The sequence below is a fragment of the Oryx dammah genome, unplaced genomic scaffold, assembly GCF_014754425.2.
Source record: "Oryx dammah isolate SB20612 unplaced genomic scaffold, SCBI_Odam_1.1 HiC_scaffold_27, whole genome shotgun sequence".
In the NCBI taxonomy this organism is placed as follows: domain Eukaryota; kingdom Metazoa; phylum Chordata; class Mammalia; order Artiodactyla; family Bovidae; genus Oryx; species Oryx dammah.
The window spans coordinates 56,248,980-56,269,920 of NW_024070211.1; the positions used below are offsets into that span (position 1 = coordinate 56,248,980).

At 39.4% G+C, this 20,941-nt stretch overlaps 1 protein-coding gene and 1 non-coding gene across 3 annotated transcripts in view; one reads left to right on the top strand and one right to left on the bottom strand.

Annotated features, from left to right (window-relative positions):
- Window positions 1-390: 390 nt before the first annotated feature.
- The window catches only part of GLS (glutaminase), an 89,162-nt gene continuing 68,611 nt past the window's right edge, over window positions 391-20,941 (bottom strand). For both annotated transcript variants that reach the window (XM_040228911.1, XM_040228914.1), the window contains 4 exons: window positions 6,584-6,645; window positions 5,898-5,974; window positions 5,751-5,814; window positions 391-3,034 (listed from right to left, as the gene is read on the bottom strand). In XM_040228911.1, the coding sequence (XP_040084845.1) occupies window positions 2,878-3,034; window positions 5,751-5,814; window positions 5,898-5,974; window positions 6,584-6,645 (360 nt within the window). In that variant the 3' untranslated portion in view covers window positions 391-2,877. The remainder of the gene's footprint in view (window positions 3,035-5,750; window positions 5,815-5,897; window positions 5,975-6,583; window positions 6,646-20,941) is intronic.
- On the top strand, window positions 10,565-10,636 carry TRNAC-ACA. The gene has a single exon. It is a non-coding gene; the product is annotated as a tRNA-Cys (tRNA).

A 20,941-nucleotide genomic window follows, 5' to 3' on the forward strand; every position in this document is an offset into this window, starting at 1 on the left:
GTGTGGCAGCACTGAGTTCAGTTCCCCCAATAGATATCAAGACATTTGTGAAAATACCCTCTCTTTTCATTAAAAGAGGTTCAAACCCTCCTAGTGAAAGATTTCAGTGTAGCAAATATTTACTGAGCACCTCCTGTGAAAGGATAGTGCTAGCTTCTAACAGGACTAGAAACATGCCTGTGCGTCTTCTCACCTTCAGGGATGAACTGCTTACAGAATTTTCATCCTAATCGTTGCAGTAACCCTACTGCAGTAGTTTCTGCAGTAACTACTACTGGCATAGTACCTGGGTCCATAGGAGGCATGAAAAATGCCTAGACGTAGTTCCTATGTTTGGTGGAGTTCCCAACCCAGTGATGTAAGAGAAAACCTTTTTTTTTTAAAGAATCATTTTTGGTTTTTTGATACATGTATTTATTAAGCTGTAAAAAGCAACACTACCTGATTTCAATTAAAATAAATATTTTTCAATTTCAGAATAGTTACAACTTACAGTTTTAAGATTAGATTCACTTTGGGAGGTTCTGGAAGCAAAATACATTCATAGCTGTACAATCCCCAGAAAGAATCTAAATCCAGCATCAGGTCATTCAGTTCCTGCCAGGAAGATAAGAGCATCAAATGGTCAATAGCTGATCCAGTTCTGCAGCTGAAGGGCAGGATGGGCAGCAGTGGGGTACAGCACATTACACTCAGATTATGAGATTAGAACAGAGACCAGCAAAAACAACAGTGTATACAAAGCTTTAAAGAAACACCACCATATAGAGCTCTGTGGTACTGAAAAAGCACATATGATCCTAAAGCCAGAATAAAAAGATCTTTGGAGCATAGTGATGGCAGCAATTAACAGTACAATTAAAAGCATTTAAGTCAAATGTATTCATTATTGTTACCAGCCAATAGCAAATAGCCAGAGCAAGACCCAGCCTACAGTAATAAATAACATCATGTGTAGGTAAGGGCACATTTAACTAAACAACAAAGATTGCACAGAGTAGTTTGGATCTGAGAAAAGATGAAAAAACGCTTTGTTCCCAAGTAACAGAACAAAAATTCTCAAAATCATTGGCAGTTTTCAAGTCATGTAACTGAACCATCTTAGTGTTTCATTTAAATCACACAGAGCAGGCTGCTGTTGGAGCAGTTATTTCAAATACTTTCAATTACAGAGTGTCTACCCCATGATATCTTTGGGAATAATGCTGTTCCTCTGCAGCATTTTACAAATACTACCTGTCTACATGTCTGATAGACCCCATGGGGCAGGAACGCCCACCCACCATACTCCACACAGAAGCACAAACTTGAGAATGGCTTCGTGCCTGATGCAGCTCCGTTAAGGAACACCTGCCATGTTCCACCTACCGAGGTGCTGCCTAGGCAATAAGGGATAATAGAAGTTACTGATTTAGACTGGGAGCAGTAATTGAAACACGTGGAGGCGGCTGGAGTGGGATAGGAGCCACTGGGCATGATAAAGCCTGGAAGCAGCAGTGTGCTGACAGAAAGGGGAAGAAAAAGGAATTTGTTATATTAACATAACAGCCAGCATTCATGTAGCTGAGGATTCCGCTCATTTCACTAAATACAGCTTCAGAGAAGTCCATTTGTGTGTGTGTTTAATTTCAGAAATCCTCATTAACATACCCTTTTATACCTCTGAGGTATGACAGGATAATGTATATGTGCAGTTCCTCCCCAAGACAAATGATGGATTTTGATTTAAAATGAAATAGCCTTTTCTTATTATTAAACTGTAAAGTCCACCAAAAATATACAATAGAAAGTCAGGAGAAAATGGGAACGATCTACTGATCCCCTAAACAGAATAGATACCATGATGTAGACTTTTAATGACAGGTTTTAAAACAAATGTTATTTGTAGCAGTTCCCATACCTTCATAATAACTTTGGTAGCTTAGAGCATGTCTGAATTTATCCTGAAAGCTGAAAAATACCTTCTTAAAGAGCTGTCGGAGCACATTCCTTCCTTTTATTGGCTGACGAATTGGAATAATTTGTATTTAGCTTAGTAATCTGTCTCTGGTTCATCTCCTGTAGACAAATGGCATAGTTACAGCTTGGATGCCAGATACAGGAGGCATTTTCTGTTTTATTGTGGAAAAATGAAAACTGCATAGTATGCCAGCACCCACTTTCCCAGCTAAAGGAAAGAGGCAAAGAGCTAAATGTCTGGGAAAAGAAGCTGGTCTAAGGGGATATAGAAAAAGGAGATTCTTTCCAAAATATTTTAACGACATTCACACATAACGTTTTGGTCACCAAACATACCTTAAACAGATTCCCTGATAAAGTCTAATTAGAATTGGTCTATCCTACTAACAGTTGTTAACTATTATAATTTTTAGAGTCACATCATGAAGCTAGGGTGATGGGAGACATTTTAAACACATAACCGTAAGTGCATATATTTGTTCACTCAAACTAAATCTGTATTTGAAGTCACGAAAATTACACTGTCTTGCCTAAAGGTAGCCTTGACCCATTTGGACAACTGTACAATAGAGTTTAATTTATAAATGCATATCAGCAGATCATCACCATAAACTTTAAAATTCACAAAAATCATGAAGATCACACAGTAAAGCGAGCATTGGTAAATGTATCTTTTACATCAAATTATACAATGCACGAGGTAAATATTGCTCACATTATGGAGGGAGATTGTTTTTATTTCTATTTTTTCCCAAAGAGATCAGATTTGTCCTGTGTGCACAATGAAGAAACTCCAGTAACACTGAAATGACCAATGTTGTAAAATATACATCACTACCAGATAGGAATACACACGTTCTTCATAATCATTTTCCACAATTACATAGGTAAGTGATTTGAACCTTGGGCTTAAGACTATTATAACAGTCCATCGAGATTCTTATGGACCGTTTGATTCTCCTTTCCGTTGTCGGAATCTCCTTGAGGCGTGTACTGGACTTGGTATTCCTGCAGGATTTTAAATACGTCATGGTGCCCAAAGTGCAGCGCTTCGTCCATGGGAGTGTTATTCCACCTAAACAAGTAGCACAGCACAGACAGGGTCATTAGGGAATTTCTGTACAAAGATGATAATCTTAGATTTTAAATGCAGGTCAAAGGGCCATTCAAATTTAGGTATTTACATAGTATTACAAGTAATATTGAAAAAAATGCAGAAAGAGATTTATAATCCAAAAAGTGATCTCAGAGCAAGTTGGGATATGGGAAGGAAGAGAAAAACCATCTTCTGCAAAAGGGTTTTGTTCATACTAAGTGTTTATGGAGGGGAAATTCTAGTGTTGACAGGTAAGACAGATTCCTCTACTATTGCTGAATTTTACCTTCATGAAAAGCCTACTCAGCTGTGTAACATCCATCACCCTAGCCTTTGATAGAAAATTTGTGTTCCTGTCAATGTAAAATCACAGTGAATCTCCCACAAAGTCTGGAAATAACCATGGTCTTATTAGAGCTCAAATATACATTGGAGGAACAAGACTGGTCTCAGAGGAGCTGACATTTTCATCATCTCTGGTAAGGATGGGACTTTAGGGACTCAACTGGACCCACTCCACAACCAGAAGAGCTCCTCTTTCCACAGGAAGTGTGCTCTGGGCTGTGCTCTTCAGCGTCCTGCAGATGAAGACTACTGAAGAGGAGGAGCGAAGGGCTGCCAGCAGTGGTCCATCAGCTAATTAGCCTTTTGGAAGAGCAGTCAACCCTGCGTAACTGTGACAACCCAAGTACATGACAGAGCATGGTAACCACCTCCCTAGTTCCTCACAAACACACCAAGTTTCTCTTCCATCCTCTCCCTACTGTTATGTCCCTTCACTTCTCCGTGGCTGGTAGGCTCTCTGATTCCACTGTTTCACATGCCACTCTCACAAGCTTCTGCTTTTCCTTCTTTCTTTGTTCTTAACCTTTTACCTTCTCAGTGGGGTCCCAATGTGGAACTAAAAGTTTTTTAAGTAATCTCATTTAAGAATATTTTTGAATATGAGAGCCTGTTCTTAATTTTTAAAATCAGGTAAGTAACCTTTTATATGTAAGTAACATTTAACACAAATGTGCTTCTCAAAAAAACTGCTGAATTAAGTTGCCTTTTACTTCTATGTTAGCCCTCATTAAATTAGGGAGTCAGTGACCTGAAACAGGGTGATGGGGTAACTTTTCAATCATTTACAGCATATAATTACCTGTCTTTCTGGGAAAACTATTACCTCTTTTTTTTTTTTTAATGACTCTTGTTTTCGATGAAGTAATGAAAAATATCAACTCTATACACTAAATTTGCTCAAGCCTGTTTTGCCAATTTGAGGTGATACTGATTCTATGAAATAGAGAAACAAAGATGTGTTCATCTAGCTTACATTCTCAAAACGTTGAATAACCAGTTACCACGTTCGTTACTGAGCTAACTTTTGCCTCTCAGATGGGTGCTTCTACTTTCACAGTCCTAGAGGTCGATTTAGAGCAAAAACCAAAACAAAACATTTTGATTCTTAAACATGCAAAGCATAGTAAATATTTCCAGCCTGAGCCTATGTTAAACAGTGTTTTACTTGGGATTATAAATACTGGGGGCAAGGAGAAAACACCCTCTTCAGTTCCTTGCTCTGAAGAAAGAGCCTGTGTGGACATTACATTTGGGGTTAACGGGAGGACTGTCTCCCGAACATGAGGTTTTAGAATATTACCAATAAAGATCATGACTATAGCTAATCAGAGCATTACCACACTTAGCAAATTGCTAACAGTTCTCAGACACTGATGTCATAACTTGCCTGCATTTCCTGCATGCTGAGCTAATAAAACCCAAACCACTGATTTGAAAAATAGTAAAACCTTACTGAAACAGAAAGATCTAATAGCTAGAAAATAATCAACTTGCTCCACAAAGTTACTTCATATAGTCCTCAAAGATCTAATCCAAACTCCTAATCACACGTATCAAACCTCTCCCACCAAATATTTTTTTCCATTCTTCTAAGCCTTTATTCTCCTTACTCACTGACTCACCCAGTTATGTAACTCATTATATAACATGCCAGTGTATTAGTACAGGATTTACTTCAAGCGTGTGTATATACCTAAGCTGCATTCTTAACCCTCTCCTGACCATCCACCTTGTGAACAGGATTTACTGCAGGATGAATGTCAAGTTGCTATGTGGACCAGGAAGAAGAAGAGAGGAACAGAACATACCCAGGCTAATCTCTTCACTCTAGACAGACTGCCCCTCTCCTCTCTGTGCCCTCAAATCTCATCTCTTCCCCAAAGCACTGGTTAAAATTAAACCTCCATGAAGCTTTCTAAAACTGACTCCAACCAAATCCAGGAATTTCAACAAACTCCAATAGAGTTTTGGAACAGTAATTTCCTTACACATTTTAATATACCCCTGCAATGTTTATCTTGTCTGCCTGGGGTAGTCAAAAGCCTCACAAGGACAAAATTCCTATTTTATCTTAACAAACACCAAGACTTGTTTTCTCACACAATATACTCACTGACAGACTAACCAAGATAATTCTAAGAGAACTCCCTTAGGTAAACAAGAGGATCTAGGAGAAAGCATGATCTTCTGAATAGAAACAAGGTTTTGTTTGTTGCCTTTATAAGGCTTCAAAGCAAGTTCATCTCCAACATACACAATGTGGATTTAATACACCCATCATCTAACTATTTTAGCCCTGTATGATAAAAAGCCTGGCCTGCCAATGTTAGAAAGTAATACTAGGGCTCACCTGTCCTTGGGGAAAGGATTTACTTTGCAGGCTTCCAGCAGAAATTTAACAACTTCAACATGACCTACAGCCAAAGTAAAACAAGCAGGTTTTAGTGTTAAGTAGAAATTACGTTTGAAAAAAAAAAAAAAGTGGTTCATATATTACCCTCTGCAGCAGCTACGTGGAGTGCCGTTCTAGAATCGTAGTCTCGCTGTTCCATGTCCATGGCTGACAAAGCAAACCTGAAAATTCGTAAGCATAGCTGTTCGTTATATTGATTCGCCTCTGTAGCATTTCCTCCATCAGTTCAACCGAAGGTCCTCTGAAAAAGGTGTCATCCTTCACTAGGCTCACTAATGGAGACCCTGTTCAACTAGTACATGATGCCTTAGGCAAATGCCACTTCACTGCTCTTCTTTAGCTTTTGCTCTTTCTGGGTAAGAGGAAACACTGGCCATCTCAGGTTTACAGTCCTCTGTGACCTTTCCAGCCTGGGGATCTGCAGACATCAAGTGTTCCTATTTGCCCACCTCCCTCACCTCCAAAGATGGAGAGTGTGGGTAGATGGAGATTGAGAAGGCATTATCCAATTCCAGTAAAACACTAATACCAATCAGCCAGATTGGTTGAACAGTTACCACTTGGGAAAACAGAGGACTGGGCTTTTTTAGGAAGTAGAAAAAGAAAGACTACAGCAAGACTAAGGCACTGGAAGGGGAAACTTAATATAACTTTGGATTATTTTTATTAGAGGGAAATGTAAGTGAAACTTCACTTAGCTTCAAAATGGCCCTCTCCCCAGAAGCAATTTCATAAACATCTGTAAACCATATGCTATTCTGTCGACATACCTTCGAAGAGCAGACACATCTCCAGTATATGCAGCAAACAAAAGGTTTATCACTGACTTTACCTGTGAAGAAAAGAGAGTTCAGGCATCCAGAGGAAAATCAATACGTAGAATGCACAACTGTCACCAGTAAGTGATTGCCACATGCTTTGAACACTTCAGTGGGGTCACACACACAAATTTATCACAGGGATACTGCTGTAAGCAAAAAGGAGGCACGTGTGCTATTTTTCTTTTTTCATAGAGGATTATGGGGGGAAATCCAACATTAAAGATACATGAGGGAAAGAATGGCATGCTATCATTGGCACACACGAATGGAAACTTGTGGCCTGGAAACCACACAGTTGGGACAAGTGAAAACTGGAAGCTTTTCCATTTAGGAGTCTCAGTGCTGGGGGCTGACTTGTATACTCATCCAATTCCTATCACATCACTGTTAAAACCTAAGTCATGCTATATAAATGTCTAATTGCTGCCAACAATCCGTGTCCTCACCAATCGCTGGTTTCTCTGGAAATCTTCAGAGACAACATTTGGTATTAATCATCTCAAACTGTAAGAACAGCACTTCCCTGGAAAGGTAGTATTCAGTTCAATGCCCAGGCAGTACAAATGGGGGCAGGGTGGCATTCCCAAAGCCTGTGACTCTGCCTCAGCCCAAAAGGTGGATAAATTCCCAGAATACTAAGTCACTGACATGGAGTGCTCCTAGACATCAAAGTGTATCTTCTTTTAATACCCACCTTCTTGTCATTAATTATGGGAAAGGCTAGTTACCCTAAAAGGCCATTGGATTTTGGTCTCTTTCATAAAGACTTTATCCAACACTGTTTTTGAGAAACCTAACTACTGAACATACACTGTTTGTAAATAGTTCATAAATCCCCACTTTTGTCTTAAACTTTCAACTTCAACATTCATATAGATGATCCAACTGATACTGGACTCAATGGTAGAAAACAGCTGACCTGTTGGAATGGGAAGTAACTCAGTGATCCCATACCCTGGGAGCTGTGTTTTCTAGATTTTAACCTGGACAGGCCACCTTTCCACTACAGCTTCCCTTTCCCACAACCTGTGAACTCTTAAACTGGAACGAACTATCGCAGGACTTCTCTAATTCAGCATTTTCAAAATGTTTTCTAGTAGAAACTAGTCCAAAGGTACCATGAAAAAAACGGTTCCATGGTTAGCTATTTCTTAAAATACTAAATTCCTTCTTAGAGATTCATGTGCATATGAAAAGCTCTGTAAAGTTCTGCAGAGCAGGAACTTAACCAGCTGAGCACACCCCACCTGTAAATTTTACTAGTGAAAGTGAAGTGAAAGTGAAGTCGCTTAGCTGTGTCTGACTCTTTGCAACCCGTGGACTGTAGCCCACCATGCTCTTCTGTCCATGGGATTCTCCAGGAGTGGGTTGCCTTTTCCTTCTCCAGGGTATCTTCCTGACCCAGGGATCGAACCCAGGTCTCCCACATTGCAGGCAGACGCTTTAACCTCTGCACCACCAAATTTTACCAGTAGTTACTGTTGTTAAGATCACTCCAGAAAACCTTACTCTTAACTCTGTCAGTCTATTTGCTTCCCTTCCAGCTACTCTTTACTACTCCTACCCAGCTTGCACTATGTCAACCTACTTTCAAGTCCAGAATGGTTTTCAAATGTGTGTGTCTGGGGTGGGGGGATGGAGAGAGGATAGGAGTTTAACACAATCACCTAGAAAGTTTTGAAAGTATATGTAAGCATCTCTCCTCCTATTGCAACCTTCCTATTCCCACACCTCAATTTGATATAATTTGAAAAAAGTTTCCAGGTGATTCTGATATGCACTCCTACAGGTTATGAATCACTGTTCCAGGTGTCCTTCTTTCTTAATTGGATCAATTTGTAATTCTCAATTCCCTCGTGCTCTTGGGCCCACAGAAAAACATGATGGACTATTACAAATGATTCTCCATCATCTCCAACCAGTCTTTATCGCTGCTTGACCATTTTTTCCCCCTTATTGGTTCTCTTTCGTACTTTCTTCAGATCTTTAATATCAATGGTGACCCCATAACAGATGACCCTAACCACAACTTTATTAAAGACAATAAATTTTCACTTCTCCTTCCTCTGTTGTGCAAAATATTGGCTTAGAGTATCTATGCTCTCTTCTGTCCCTCCTTCACTGGTTCCCTTATCTTTGCCTTAATCAGACACAACCATCCTATTTTGAAAAACCAATACACAACCCCACTGTTACCTCCTTCAGTGCATATTTTCTGAAAGTATATTTTTAATTCCCTGCAAATTACCTTCACACCCACCATTTCCTCTCAGTAGTACTCTCAAGCTTTAGCAGCCTCCCTCAGCCTGGATTCTTTCTGATCTCTCCAACACGCCCCGCCCTCACTCCTTGTCTTCCATCAGGCTGATTACCAGGTTCTCCCCCATGCTGGCCGCTCTGCAGTCATTTCCCACTTTTCACTGCCTGGCAACACTCCAAAAGTGGTCTCCACCTTCTTGTTTTTCACTGTAATTTCCCTCAAATGTGTTTCCCATATCCCTCTGGGCAGAATGACTTCCCAGTCTGCATCTTTAATCTTTGTTCTCAAACCTGAATTCTAGAGCTCCACTTGCTTGTCATGCTGTCATTTCAAACTCAAAAACAGCAAACCTGTCTGCATCCCTGATGACTCCTTACCTGGCCTCCACAAGTCCATATCCATCTGTCTACTTGACATTGCCTCTAGGATGTTTAATATGCATCTCAGACTTCAGCTCAAGATAGAACTTGATTTCCACCACCTTCCCTCACCTCAAGTCAGCCTCTCTTCCCGAGTCCCTTAGATGACACTATGGTTCACCTAGTTGCTCAGGCCAAACACAGTCATGATTCAGGGCTGCTGCACTGGATAGCATGCACTGAGCCTCCCACAAGTACACCTGGCCAAGCAGGGCTACTCAGCCCGTGCTCTTCTCCCCCAGCTGTGGGGCCCAGTGCCCAGGTATGTCTATGGGAGGAAGGGAGCCCTCCTCAAACAAATGTGCTGAGGGGTCTGCACAAGAGGCAGAACTAGCTTTCTCTAACTTCCACAAACCAACCACATAAACTCTGTGGGTATTCCTGGATTCCACTTCACATAACCCATACCTAGCTCAAATAATTTTGCTCTCCCTCCAAACTGTATCTGGACTCCCACCACCTTCATTACTATCACCCTAGGCTCTGTGTCACCACCTTCTCTCACCTGGAGGACTGCCTCCTGTTTCCACGTGTTCAACTTGGCTGCCACAGGGATCTTTTGAAAGCACATATGGCACTCCCAGTGACTTTCCATCAAACAGAGAATAAAATCCAAACTCTCTAGCATGGCTTTCAGGACACTAAATGCCCTACTCCCTGGTTACACTGTGCATCTTGTTCCCTACAGCACTGCCCTTTGCAGCTGTCTCCAGCCAGGCAGTGGTGTTGCTGGTCCTAGGGGTGCTCAGGCCTACATGTGCAGTGCTGCCCTTGGGGACACTCTTTCCCCAGGTGGTGAGAAAGCTCCACTCTTCACTTCACTCAGGTCTCTACTCAAATGTTATCTCACCCACCCTAAAACACTGCCCTCTTTTTCATCACTCCTATCCCTTACCTTACTTCTGTCTTCAGAGGACTTTCTCTCTCTCACACACACAGAGGTTTCTTGTCTCCCTCACTAAACAAAAGGTCCATCTGGGCAGAGACCCTGTATTTTCCCTTCCTCATTATAGCCCAGTGCCTATTACACGTAAGTACTCATTTGACTCAAATCAACACACTGTGCGAGTTAAACTTACCCAATGCTAAATGTCAATTGTATTTCAATTTAAAAAGTGTTGACTGACTAAATATTCTCTCCCAAGGCAAATACTCAAATTGCTACCACCATTTTGATTAAATTGTAATCATTATTGATTCTTCTACCTCCTTGACTTCTACTTCTTAAATATCAGTACATTTATTTGGACTTCCCTAGTGGCTCAGACGGTAAAGCATCTGTCTACAATGCAGGAGACCCAGGTTCGATCCCTGGGTTGGGAAGATCCCCTGATGAAGGAAATGGCAATCCCCTGGAGAAGGAAATGGCAACCCCCTCCAGTACTATTGCCTGGAAAATCCCATGGATGGAGAAGCCTGGTAGGCTACAGTCCATGGGGTTGCAGAGTCAGACACGACTGAGCGATTTCACTTCAACTGGTACCTCTACTTTTAGTCCTTCTTTCGCCCTCCAAAACTTCCACACATATGTCTAATCATCTTCTCAAAACACTGCTGTGATCACTAAATGTTTCTCAGCAAGGGAGTATTAAAAGAAGTTCCCAAATCATTCCTGATAATTTAAATTCATTAGCCTTGCATTCAAGATTCTTCAATGTAGCTGGCTTTGTCTCTTTCAAACTGGTCTGTTTTACTACCTTTGTTTCTATTTATGCCTATGCCCCCTTCATTGGAACATCGAGATTTCTAATCAAATACTTCCCTTTCTTCAAGGGCTAGCATGAAAGCCCCTTCCCCAAGCATCCCATCTAGCATCTACTACCCATGTAGCTTGTTGCCAGTTACCCACATAGGACTTTGTGACAGCATGTGCCAAGGAGTAATCGTAATCAGTTAGATACCTTTGCTCCTACTAAACTACAGTATTGCTATACGTACTAATTTCCTGAAAGCATCTTCTCCCCACCCATTTTTCACTACAATGTTATTCTTAGCCCCTTCTCTGTAAGACCCATGCCAATCTCTTAAATCAGAAGTCATCTCTTTCCATATATCTGCCTCACCGTGGCACTATCACATATAGTGTATTTGTTTCTCATCTCCTCCACTACTCAAGAGTAATCCAGAATTCCAATGAGAATACCAGTCATATGCTAACTACCCACTGTTCTTATGCTTTAACATTTATTATTCTAAGCAATAAACCCTTGATGTATTTCAGTGGCTGTTTCCATGAACCACATCCTTTTAAAATTCTGAAATTTAGACCAAGCAAGTTTGAAGATATTTTATTTATGTAATAGGTACTACTTATTCACTTATTTAATATTTCCAAAGTGCTAAAAGAAAATTTATTTTTAAATCTGGCTGTGCTGCATGGCTTGCGGGATCTTAGTTTTCTGACCAGGAATTGAACCCTTGTCCTCTGCAGTGGAAATGCAGAGTCCTAACCACTGGACCACCGAGGAATTCCTGAAAATTCCTTATTAATAAGGCCCAAGAAAGGCTGATTTTAGAGTATAATCAATTTCTTGAGGGTATGCTACCAACACTTTATTCACAAGCATGTTTCAGCTCAGAGGGAAATATAAAACAAGTGTCATTCACTCCAAGAGAAAAACACTAGGAGGTACAGTGGACACCAATTAAAATTGGAAGTACAAACACTTCTTTACTCTAGCAAATAACCACCTATATTTTTAAGGTTTGCATAAATGAGGTATGAGTAGAATGCCAAGAAAGAAAATGGAACAGCTTAACAGTATTGAGACAGCAGATGGAGTGTTATTTCCCTTAGGGACAGTCCACTTTGTGGTCTGTTAAAAGCATTCCATGAACTCTCCTCAAACGGACATACTATAGAAAGGCTACTATGACAAACCAAACTAGAGGAGGAGGACATCCTATAAGATGAAAGCTGTGGTACATATACACAATGGAGTATTACTCAGCCATTAAAAAGAATATAATTGAATCAGTTCTAATGAGGTGGATGAAACTGGAGCCAGAAAGAAAAACACCAATACAGTATACTAATGCATATATATGGAATTTAGAAAGATGATAATGATAACCCTGTATGCAGACAGCAAAAGAGACACAGATCTATAGAATCGTCTTTTGGACTCTGTGGGAGAGGGAGAGGGTGGGATGATTTGGGAGAATGGCATTGAAACATGTATAATATCATATAAGAAATGAATCACCAGTCTAGGTTTGATGCAGGATACAGGATGCTTGGGGGCTGGTGCACTGGGATGACTCAGAGAGATGGTATGGGGAGGGAGGTAGGAGGGGAGTTCAGGATTGGGAACACGTGTGCACCCATGGCAGATTCATGTTGATGTATGGCAAAACCAGTATAGTATTGTAAAGTAAAATAAAGTAAAATGAAAAATAAATAAAATAAAAAAAAAAAGATGACTCATCCAACTCTAAGCCAACTGCTGTGAAGGATGCAGGTGTGCTAACCATTGATCAAGCCTCATTCTAATTTCCCAATGAATACCTGCGTTATGTAAATCTTAAAATACCTGTCAAGAAGGCCAGGGTTCAGAAAACAGTGACTTAACTAACAGTAACTGCCAGAGGCATGGAACCTGTTCTTTGACGAATCATTCTTCAGTACAAAGAAAACAGCTTATACAGCAGAACAGTGGTCCATATAAATCAAGGACTGTTTCATGTATGCCTCCCCTACTAAAAAGAAACTTCACTTGGGCAGGCAGCCACTAAAAATTTAGAAATTAAATGTTAAGTTCTTTCATATTGTAGACTTTCCAGTAATACTACATTTTCCTTATCAAATATCTTTTCTCAGAACCTGCCAGAACCAGACAACCTTCTTAGTTGATTTGTACAAAGTTATGACAAGAGTGGAACAAAAATGTTACAGTTCACTTAAGTTCATTTAACACAGGCATGCTTGGCATATCAAAATCATACATTTTCCCAAAAAAGCTAGAAGCAGTTATAGATTCTATCAATTTTACAAGCCTAAAACATGACATTCCTCTCTTCAGTCCTATCATTCTCCTATTTATTTTGAGCCTATTTAAAAGCTGAATCGTCTGACTTTTGTGTCTCCCAAATACCCTGATTCTGTTCAAGTAGCAATTATGAGAATTACATATTATTTTGTATTTATATAGTGCATGACTTTGAAAAAGTAAATATTAAAAAAATTGTAACTGTTTCAAACATCTCTGATGGGCTGGTTTATAAAATATTATAGATAAACTGGTATTTATTACTACCACTGAGGTTAAAGGCCTTGGCTCAAGGCCACACAGCACATGAATTAGTAATGTAGGTGGGATACATTCCCAACTGTGTACAAGCAGACCATGATAATGTGAATCCTTACACACAGACTGTTTTCCAAAGGATACAAATCAACTAAGAGACTAACCAGCAACCCAGTTTTAACCCATAAAGATTCTTTGCTAAATACTGGAAAGAAGGGAGGAAACATGGAAGGGTAGGAGGAGAGACAGGAAAGGAGATGATGAGGGAGGGAGGGAAGACTGATAACACTGGCATGACAGTTTACTCCAAGTATTTTATTTCCAATTCTATTACCAACCACAAAAACTGTGGTTTAGCCTTTTTTTTCAATCATTAGTCTCTGTCTTCATACAGAGGACAAATTCACCCTTTTGGAAAGGCTTTAATGAAAAAAGCAGGTAACTGAAAATTCATCCTTCTGTTGCTACCATGTTTGGTTTGATGTAAGCTGCTCTCTTGTTTCTAGCTTACTACAGTATCTGTTGCTGTGGAACAGATACTCTTCTCCATCTGTTAAATAAACCATCATCACTCCACCTCCAATTTTGTTTTAAAAGTTTACTTCCAACCTGGCCTTTTATAGCCTCTAAATGAAAAATAAATTTTCAGCCTTCTTTCATAAATATTTTTAAGATCAGGTTAAAAAATATAAGCCTGCTATATAGTGTAGCTGAGGAAAAACTTTAAGTTTCCAGCAAATGTAAATTAATCACTTGCTGACGAGGGTAGAAATATAAACCATTACAACGTGTATGTGATCAAAGATATTCTCTTTCTCTTACTGCTGAGTTTATTTAACATTCATATGCACGTGTAAAATAAAATTATAGGCTGAGTATGAGGCCACATGTTTCTAAGCTTTCCAATGACTTACTGAGACACATTTATTAATATATAGTTGGCCTTCCCTATCCATGGGTTCCACATATGTGGATACAGAGGGCTGACTATAAGGGACTGGGCATCCTTGGATTTTAGTATCTGCAGTGGGACAAGGAGGAATCCTGGAACCAATCTCCGAGGACACCAAGGGACAACTGTTACTATATATAGAGACAGAACTAATCCAACTGACAGGATAAGAGGATCAGAGAAAATCCTTCATGCGAGTAACAGCTCTGTAACTTCCTGTCTGTATTTCCAAATTTCTAAACAAATGCAGGAGATCCTCATACCATAATTTTAGTAGAGAAGAATAAACTACAAATTTTACTCTAAAAAAAAAAAAAGAGTATAGAAATCTCACTTACAAAATATAACCTCAAAATGGCAGCTCCAAACACTGCATTTTTGCTCTTGATCAGTCAAGTGATAAACTCTCTTAACATACCATTTTCAAAATTTCTCAATGAGGAGAATAATTTGAAGTAATTTTACTTACACTTAAATTAAGAAGTCACAATTAAAAGAAATCTAATGACCCATGAAGAAAAAATAATTAGGATTATGTATTATTTATAGCAAAACAGCTAATATGTAGCACCTACTCTCCTTCGACTGAAATAAGTGCTTTAAAGTGTTATTGTCCTATTATTATTCAAAGGAACTTGAGCAAGGGAATAGTGCTGGCAAGTGGCAGAATGAGGGCTCAGGCCCAGACTGCCTGACGCCAGGGTCAGTGTTCTCTCAAGCTCTACTCAGTATTCACTGGGCCAAGAGATTTCCTGACAACACGTGAGATGAGATTTCCTCACCAATATGGAACCAAGACTAAAATATGTTGTGACAGAAAATCAGAAAATAGCAACTAAGGAGCAATTTATAGAGAAATCAGAGATACTATTTTTCTGTTGAGGTACTTTTTTTTTTAAACTGAAGACAAAATAAGGGAACAAGACAAATCATTCAATTTGGTATATCAATGCCAGAAAAGGAAAAAAACCAAGGTATCCTCATTCTTCAAGTCTCTGAAAATGGAAGATGAGTTTTGGGTTAATGCGAACAGATCAAGTGTGACTGCTGCAGACAGCACTGGCAGCAAATAACTTCTTATCTCAGTGGCTCATATTATTCTGGTAAATGCCAATGAATGGTCTAAAATGATATCATTGGGCTCACAAGTAACCCTCCTTTTATATCCAAGTATAAAAGTAACTCATAGCCTATCTTTGTGTGGGCTGACAAAGAGCACTCTAATTAAGAAGCAAGCAGCAAATAGGAGAAAAACAGAAATAAGCAGGGCAAAGACAGCTATGCCTTTGAAGAACAAAGTGCATTTTCCATGTGGCAGACCTAAGAGTATTTGCACTGCATTGAAAACTATCAAAATTTCATTTATATTCACGATCTTCCTGTGTCTCTTCTTCCCTTATACAAATGAATATTTATAAAACCCCACAAAGATTAGTTAGCATTCGTTAGTGTTCAGATAGAGAACAAGGTGCCACACTTGTGGCATGATCAAGTGTCATGCTTATTTACAATTATTATTAACTAAAAAGACAAGTATGTAAAACCCCAAAGAATCAAAGAAACTAGAAACAGAGAATAAGAATAAAAGGGAAATAAACTGCTCACCAAATGTTTGTATATATTACTTTTTAAAAAATCAGGATCAGGGCCACTGGAATTATAAGATGATACACTGGTATAAATTAAAAATAAGGAAATACAAACAAGTTCCCAGATAGTGTTCTCTTTCTGATGAGAATTGAAACAAAGTTTTGGCAGCAACAGACAGAATTATTTCAATTTAGAATTAAAGGACCTGTCACTCCTTTGCATGCCTTGACTACTACTACCAGAACCAATGTACACATACATGACTATTCTACAGTTATTCCAACCACAATACATTCTTAGTGATTGCTATTAGAGAAAAAAAAAATTCTGTCATTTTCATCACTCTCCAGAGAGCCATATTTAATTCTCTATATTCTTTAATGTTCATTTCACACTTTCATTGTGAAAAGTCCAACATGTCTGTTTATAGACAACAGAGAACATGTACATTAACAATATCTCTTTCTCTAGTGCTTTGAACTTTTCAAAATGCTTTCACAGATGTTTTGACTACTATTCAAGTTATGAGACAATGTTCCTCCAGCATACAATTTAAGTAGTTCCTGGAGAATAGGATTTTTTTTCAAAATCCTCAAAAGTAAGTAACATTAGATATACACATAATTAGACCATATCATAAGACTGCTTACCCTTACCTATATTAAAACATTTATAATTCTTATTAGTAATACTTTATTCTGTGAAGCAAAGAGGATGGATATGACAAAATTATACCCAGAATTCACTTGTTAATGTAATCTATATTAGTTGAAAATTCTTTAAATAGAACCAAATTCTAAAAAAAAAAAAAAAAAAAAAAGACCTTTTAGGTCTAAAAGACCCTAAAAGCTTGCCTTCTATGTAGATTTCAAACTCTGTTGTTAAAATGTTTCTGGTAATTGCTCTAAAAATCCTGACTGATCTTCTGCAACCCAAATCTGGGATGCAGCCATAGGATGCAGGGTGCCTGACAGAACAGATTGTCATCACTATAAATCCACAGCTACCAACCTTAATAGTATTCTGATGTCACCATGGTTCCCTCAGCTCTCACTCCCACTCCCCAAGAACAAACATTTCCTATCTTCTCCATGCTCAGAAATCTCATGGCCTCATGCCAAGCCCACAACTCACTCTTAGCAGAAAGCCTTCTTTCATATGCCTCAGGAAAATGGAAACCAATGGACAGAAAATCCCTCAACTTCCTACCACGACTACAAACCTACTCACTTGCTGCTCAATGACCTGCTTTATTAGAGAAGATGGTCCTCCTTCCACAAGCCTAATCTACCACTTGCGCTGAGAGCTCCATCTCTGTCCAGGGATCTCACTTTATTGGCCTTTTCCACTCTCCTGTATCTACTTCAAACTTTCCTTCTTTACTGGATATATCAGCTGCCAAACATGCTCTACTCCAAATAGTTCTCTGACCTTTAAATCTCAAAGCCAACAAAATATTCTTAAAAGGTGAAAAGGAAGTCACCAGTATGGGCTACCGACAGTTTATTGTCCGAGTGCAAACAATAAAACAATCCAACCATCTACTATTATCATTTACTAAATAAAAAGACATTTTAACACCAAAAGAATGAAAATTAGGAAGTAACTGATGTAAATGGACATCCCTTAACACTCATTTGGCTTTGATAGAGATGATGGTTCAAAACTTACTGAAATACTCCCCTCCTTTGACTTCTGATACTATACTATGCTGGATTTTCTCTTCTCTGGCCACTTTTCAGCTATTTCAAATCCTAAAAGATGATGCTATCAAAGTGCTGCACTCAATATGCCAGCAAATTTGGAAAACTCAGCAGTGGCCACAGGATTGGGAAAGGTCAGTTTTCATTCCAATCCCAAAGAAAGGCAATGACAAAGAATGTTCAAACTACCGCACAATTGCACTCAACTTACAAGCTAGCAAAGTAATGCTCAAAATTCTCCAAGCCAGGCTTCAACAGTACATGAACTATGAAATTCCAGACGTTCAAGGTAGATTTAGAAAAGCCAGAGGAACCAGAGATCAAATTGTCAACATCTGCTTGATCATCAAAAAAGCAAAAGAGTTCCAGAAAAACATCTACTTTTTTGCTTTATTGACTATGCCAAAGCCTTTGACTGTGGCTCACAACAAAATGTGGAAAATTCTTACAGAGATGGGAATACCAGATCATCTGACCTGTCTCCTGAGAAATCTGTTTGCAGGTCAGGAAGCAACAGTTAGAACTGGACATGGAAAAACAGACTGGTTCCAAGTCGCGAAGAGAGTACGTCAAGGCTGTCATCCTGCTTATTTAACTTATATGCAGAGTGCATCATGAGAAATGCTGGGCTGGAGGAAGCACAAGCTGGAATCAAGATGTCTGGGAGAAATATCAGTAACAACAGATATGCAGATGATACCACCCTTATGGCAGAAAGTGAAGAAGAACTAAAGAGCCTCTTGATAAAATTGAAAGAGGAGAGTGAAAAAGTTGGCTTAAAGCTGAACATTCAGAAAACGAAGATCATGGCATCTGGTCCCATCACTTCATGGGAAATAGATGGGGAAACAATGGAAACAGTGGCTGACTATTTTGGGGGGCTCCAAAATCACTGCAGATGGTGACTGCAGCCCTGAAATTAAAAGACGCTTACTCCTTGGAAGGAAAGTTATGAGCAACCTAGACAGCATATTAAAAAGCAGAGACATTACTTTGTCAAAAAATGTTCATCTAGTCAAGGCTATGGTTTTTCCAGGGATATGGACGTAAGAGTTGGACTATAAAGAAAGCTGAGCACTGAAGAATTGATGCTTTTGAACTGTGGTGTTGGAGAAGACTCTTGAAAGTCCCTTGGACAGCAAGGAAATCCAACCAATCAATCCTAAAGGAAATCAGTCCTGAATTTTCATTGGAAGGAGTGATGCTGAAACTCCAATACTTCGGCCACTTGATGCAAAGAACTGACTCATTGGAAAAGACCCTGATGCTGGAAAAAGACTGAAGGTGGAGGAGAAGGGGACAACAGATGAGATGGTTGGATGGCATCACCAATGTGATGGATATGAGTTTGAGTAGGCTTTGGGAGTTGGTGACGGACAGGGAAGCCTGGCATGCTGCAGTCAATGGGGTCACAAAGAGTCAGACACAACTGAGTGAGATGAATTGAACTGAACTACTCTATCCTACTTTTAAAATGGGAGTTTCTTAGGTTTCCTTCTCATTTCACTGTCCCCTGGAGCAATCTCATATACCTCCCCACAGCTTTGAATCTACTCTTCCAGGCTGATCCCTCATGAAATTCTATCTCCAGCTTAGACCATTCTTCTCAATTCCAGACCTGTATCTGATACCTACTCAATATCATTACTTGGACATCTCACAAATACAGACACGCCAGAAAGATGTTACCTTTCACACACTGCTAACTGCCTACCTATTATTCATTTCCTACCCTGTCAGTATGCACTAATAGAATCTCTTATTCCTTAGGGATAGTAATGACTCTTAACTAAAAACTAGCCCCCTAAATCTAGTCTGGCCAGTGAGGATATGGGTTTCTGGGAAATTTCTTTCACATGATTTAGGTGTCACTCTTTCCTTTATTCTTCTACTCTGACCATACAAGAGAGACCAAGAATGAAACACCTATCTGGCAACTATAAGGTCGCAGGCATGAGGTCTAACGTCCAGGCACTAAGGATGGTCGCAGCAGAGCATACCTTTCTGATGGTGTTAGTACTGGATTGTCTACCCCCAGACTTGTTATATAAGAAAAATAATCCCGTTTGTCTAAACCACTGTTAACCAACCTCCTGATTTCTAGAGTCAAACATCCTTAACTGTCAAAACCAAAATTAATTTCTTTTTGTACTCACAAAGTCCACTTCTCCATCACAGTAAAAGCAAGAGCATCCTCCCTATTGCTCCTACTAAAAACCTGGTGGTCAATTTGATCTCTCATCTTTTTCATCTATCAAATACTATCAACACATGCTCACCAATTTCATCTCTAAAACCTGTTATCTACCTTTTTCACTTCTAATGCCCTATTCTAAACCACTACCGCATCTCATTTTGGGCTCAGAACTTCAACTCTTGCCTTCCTCTAATTTGTTCTCCACAGAGCAGTGTCATGTCATGTCTCTTCTAAAGACTCTTCAAGTTTCCAACTGTACTATGAATAGTCCAATATGGATATAAAACCCTACATAGATTTTTGCCCAACTGTGTTCAGAGGAAACACCTGGGGGTGCTTAATAAAAATGCAGATTTTAAAAGCAATTTTCGGTGTTGGACTTTAGGAATCTCCACTTCATAATTAGGACACTTAACAATTCAGATGCATATTAAAATATGAGAAGGGTGACCCTGCATAATGTGATCTTCCTAGACACATCTACAGGCTATCTCCACTCACCTCACCTCACCACATTTGCTTACTTTCACTTTCTGAAATGTGCTAAACTCCTTTCTGTCCTGGGGCCTTTCTAAAACCAGACTATCCTATTAACCATACTCTACCCTTTCTCTTGGGTTTCCCTGGTAGCTCAGCAGTAAAGAATCCACTTGCCAATGCAGGAGATGGGGGTTTGGTCCCTAGGTCAGGAAGATCCCCTGCAGACAGAAACGACAACCCAATCCAGGTTTCTTGCCTGGGAAATCCCGTGGACTGAGGAGTCTGACGGGATACAGTCCATGGGGTGGCATGAGTCTGACTTGACTTAGCGACCAGACAACAACCCTTCCTCTAACTCATTCTAAATTTAGCTATCACCTTCCATGGAAAACTACCATACTGAATCATCCAGGTAAAATGAGGTTTTCATGTTATACCCTCTCCTAGCACTCTACTCTG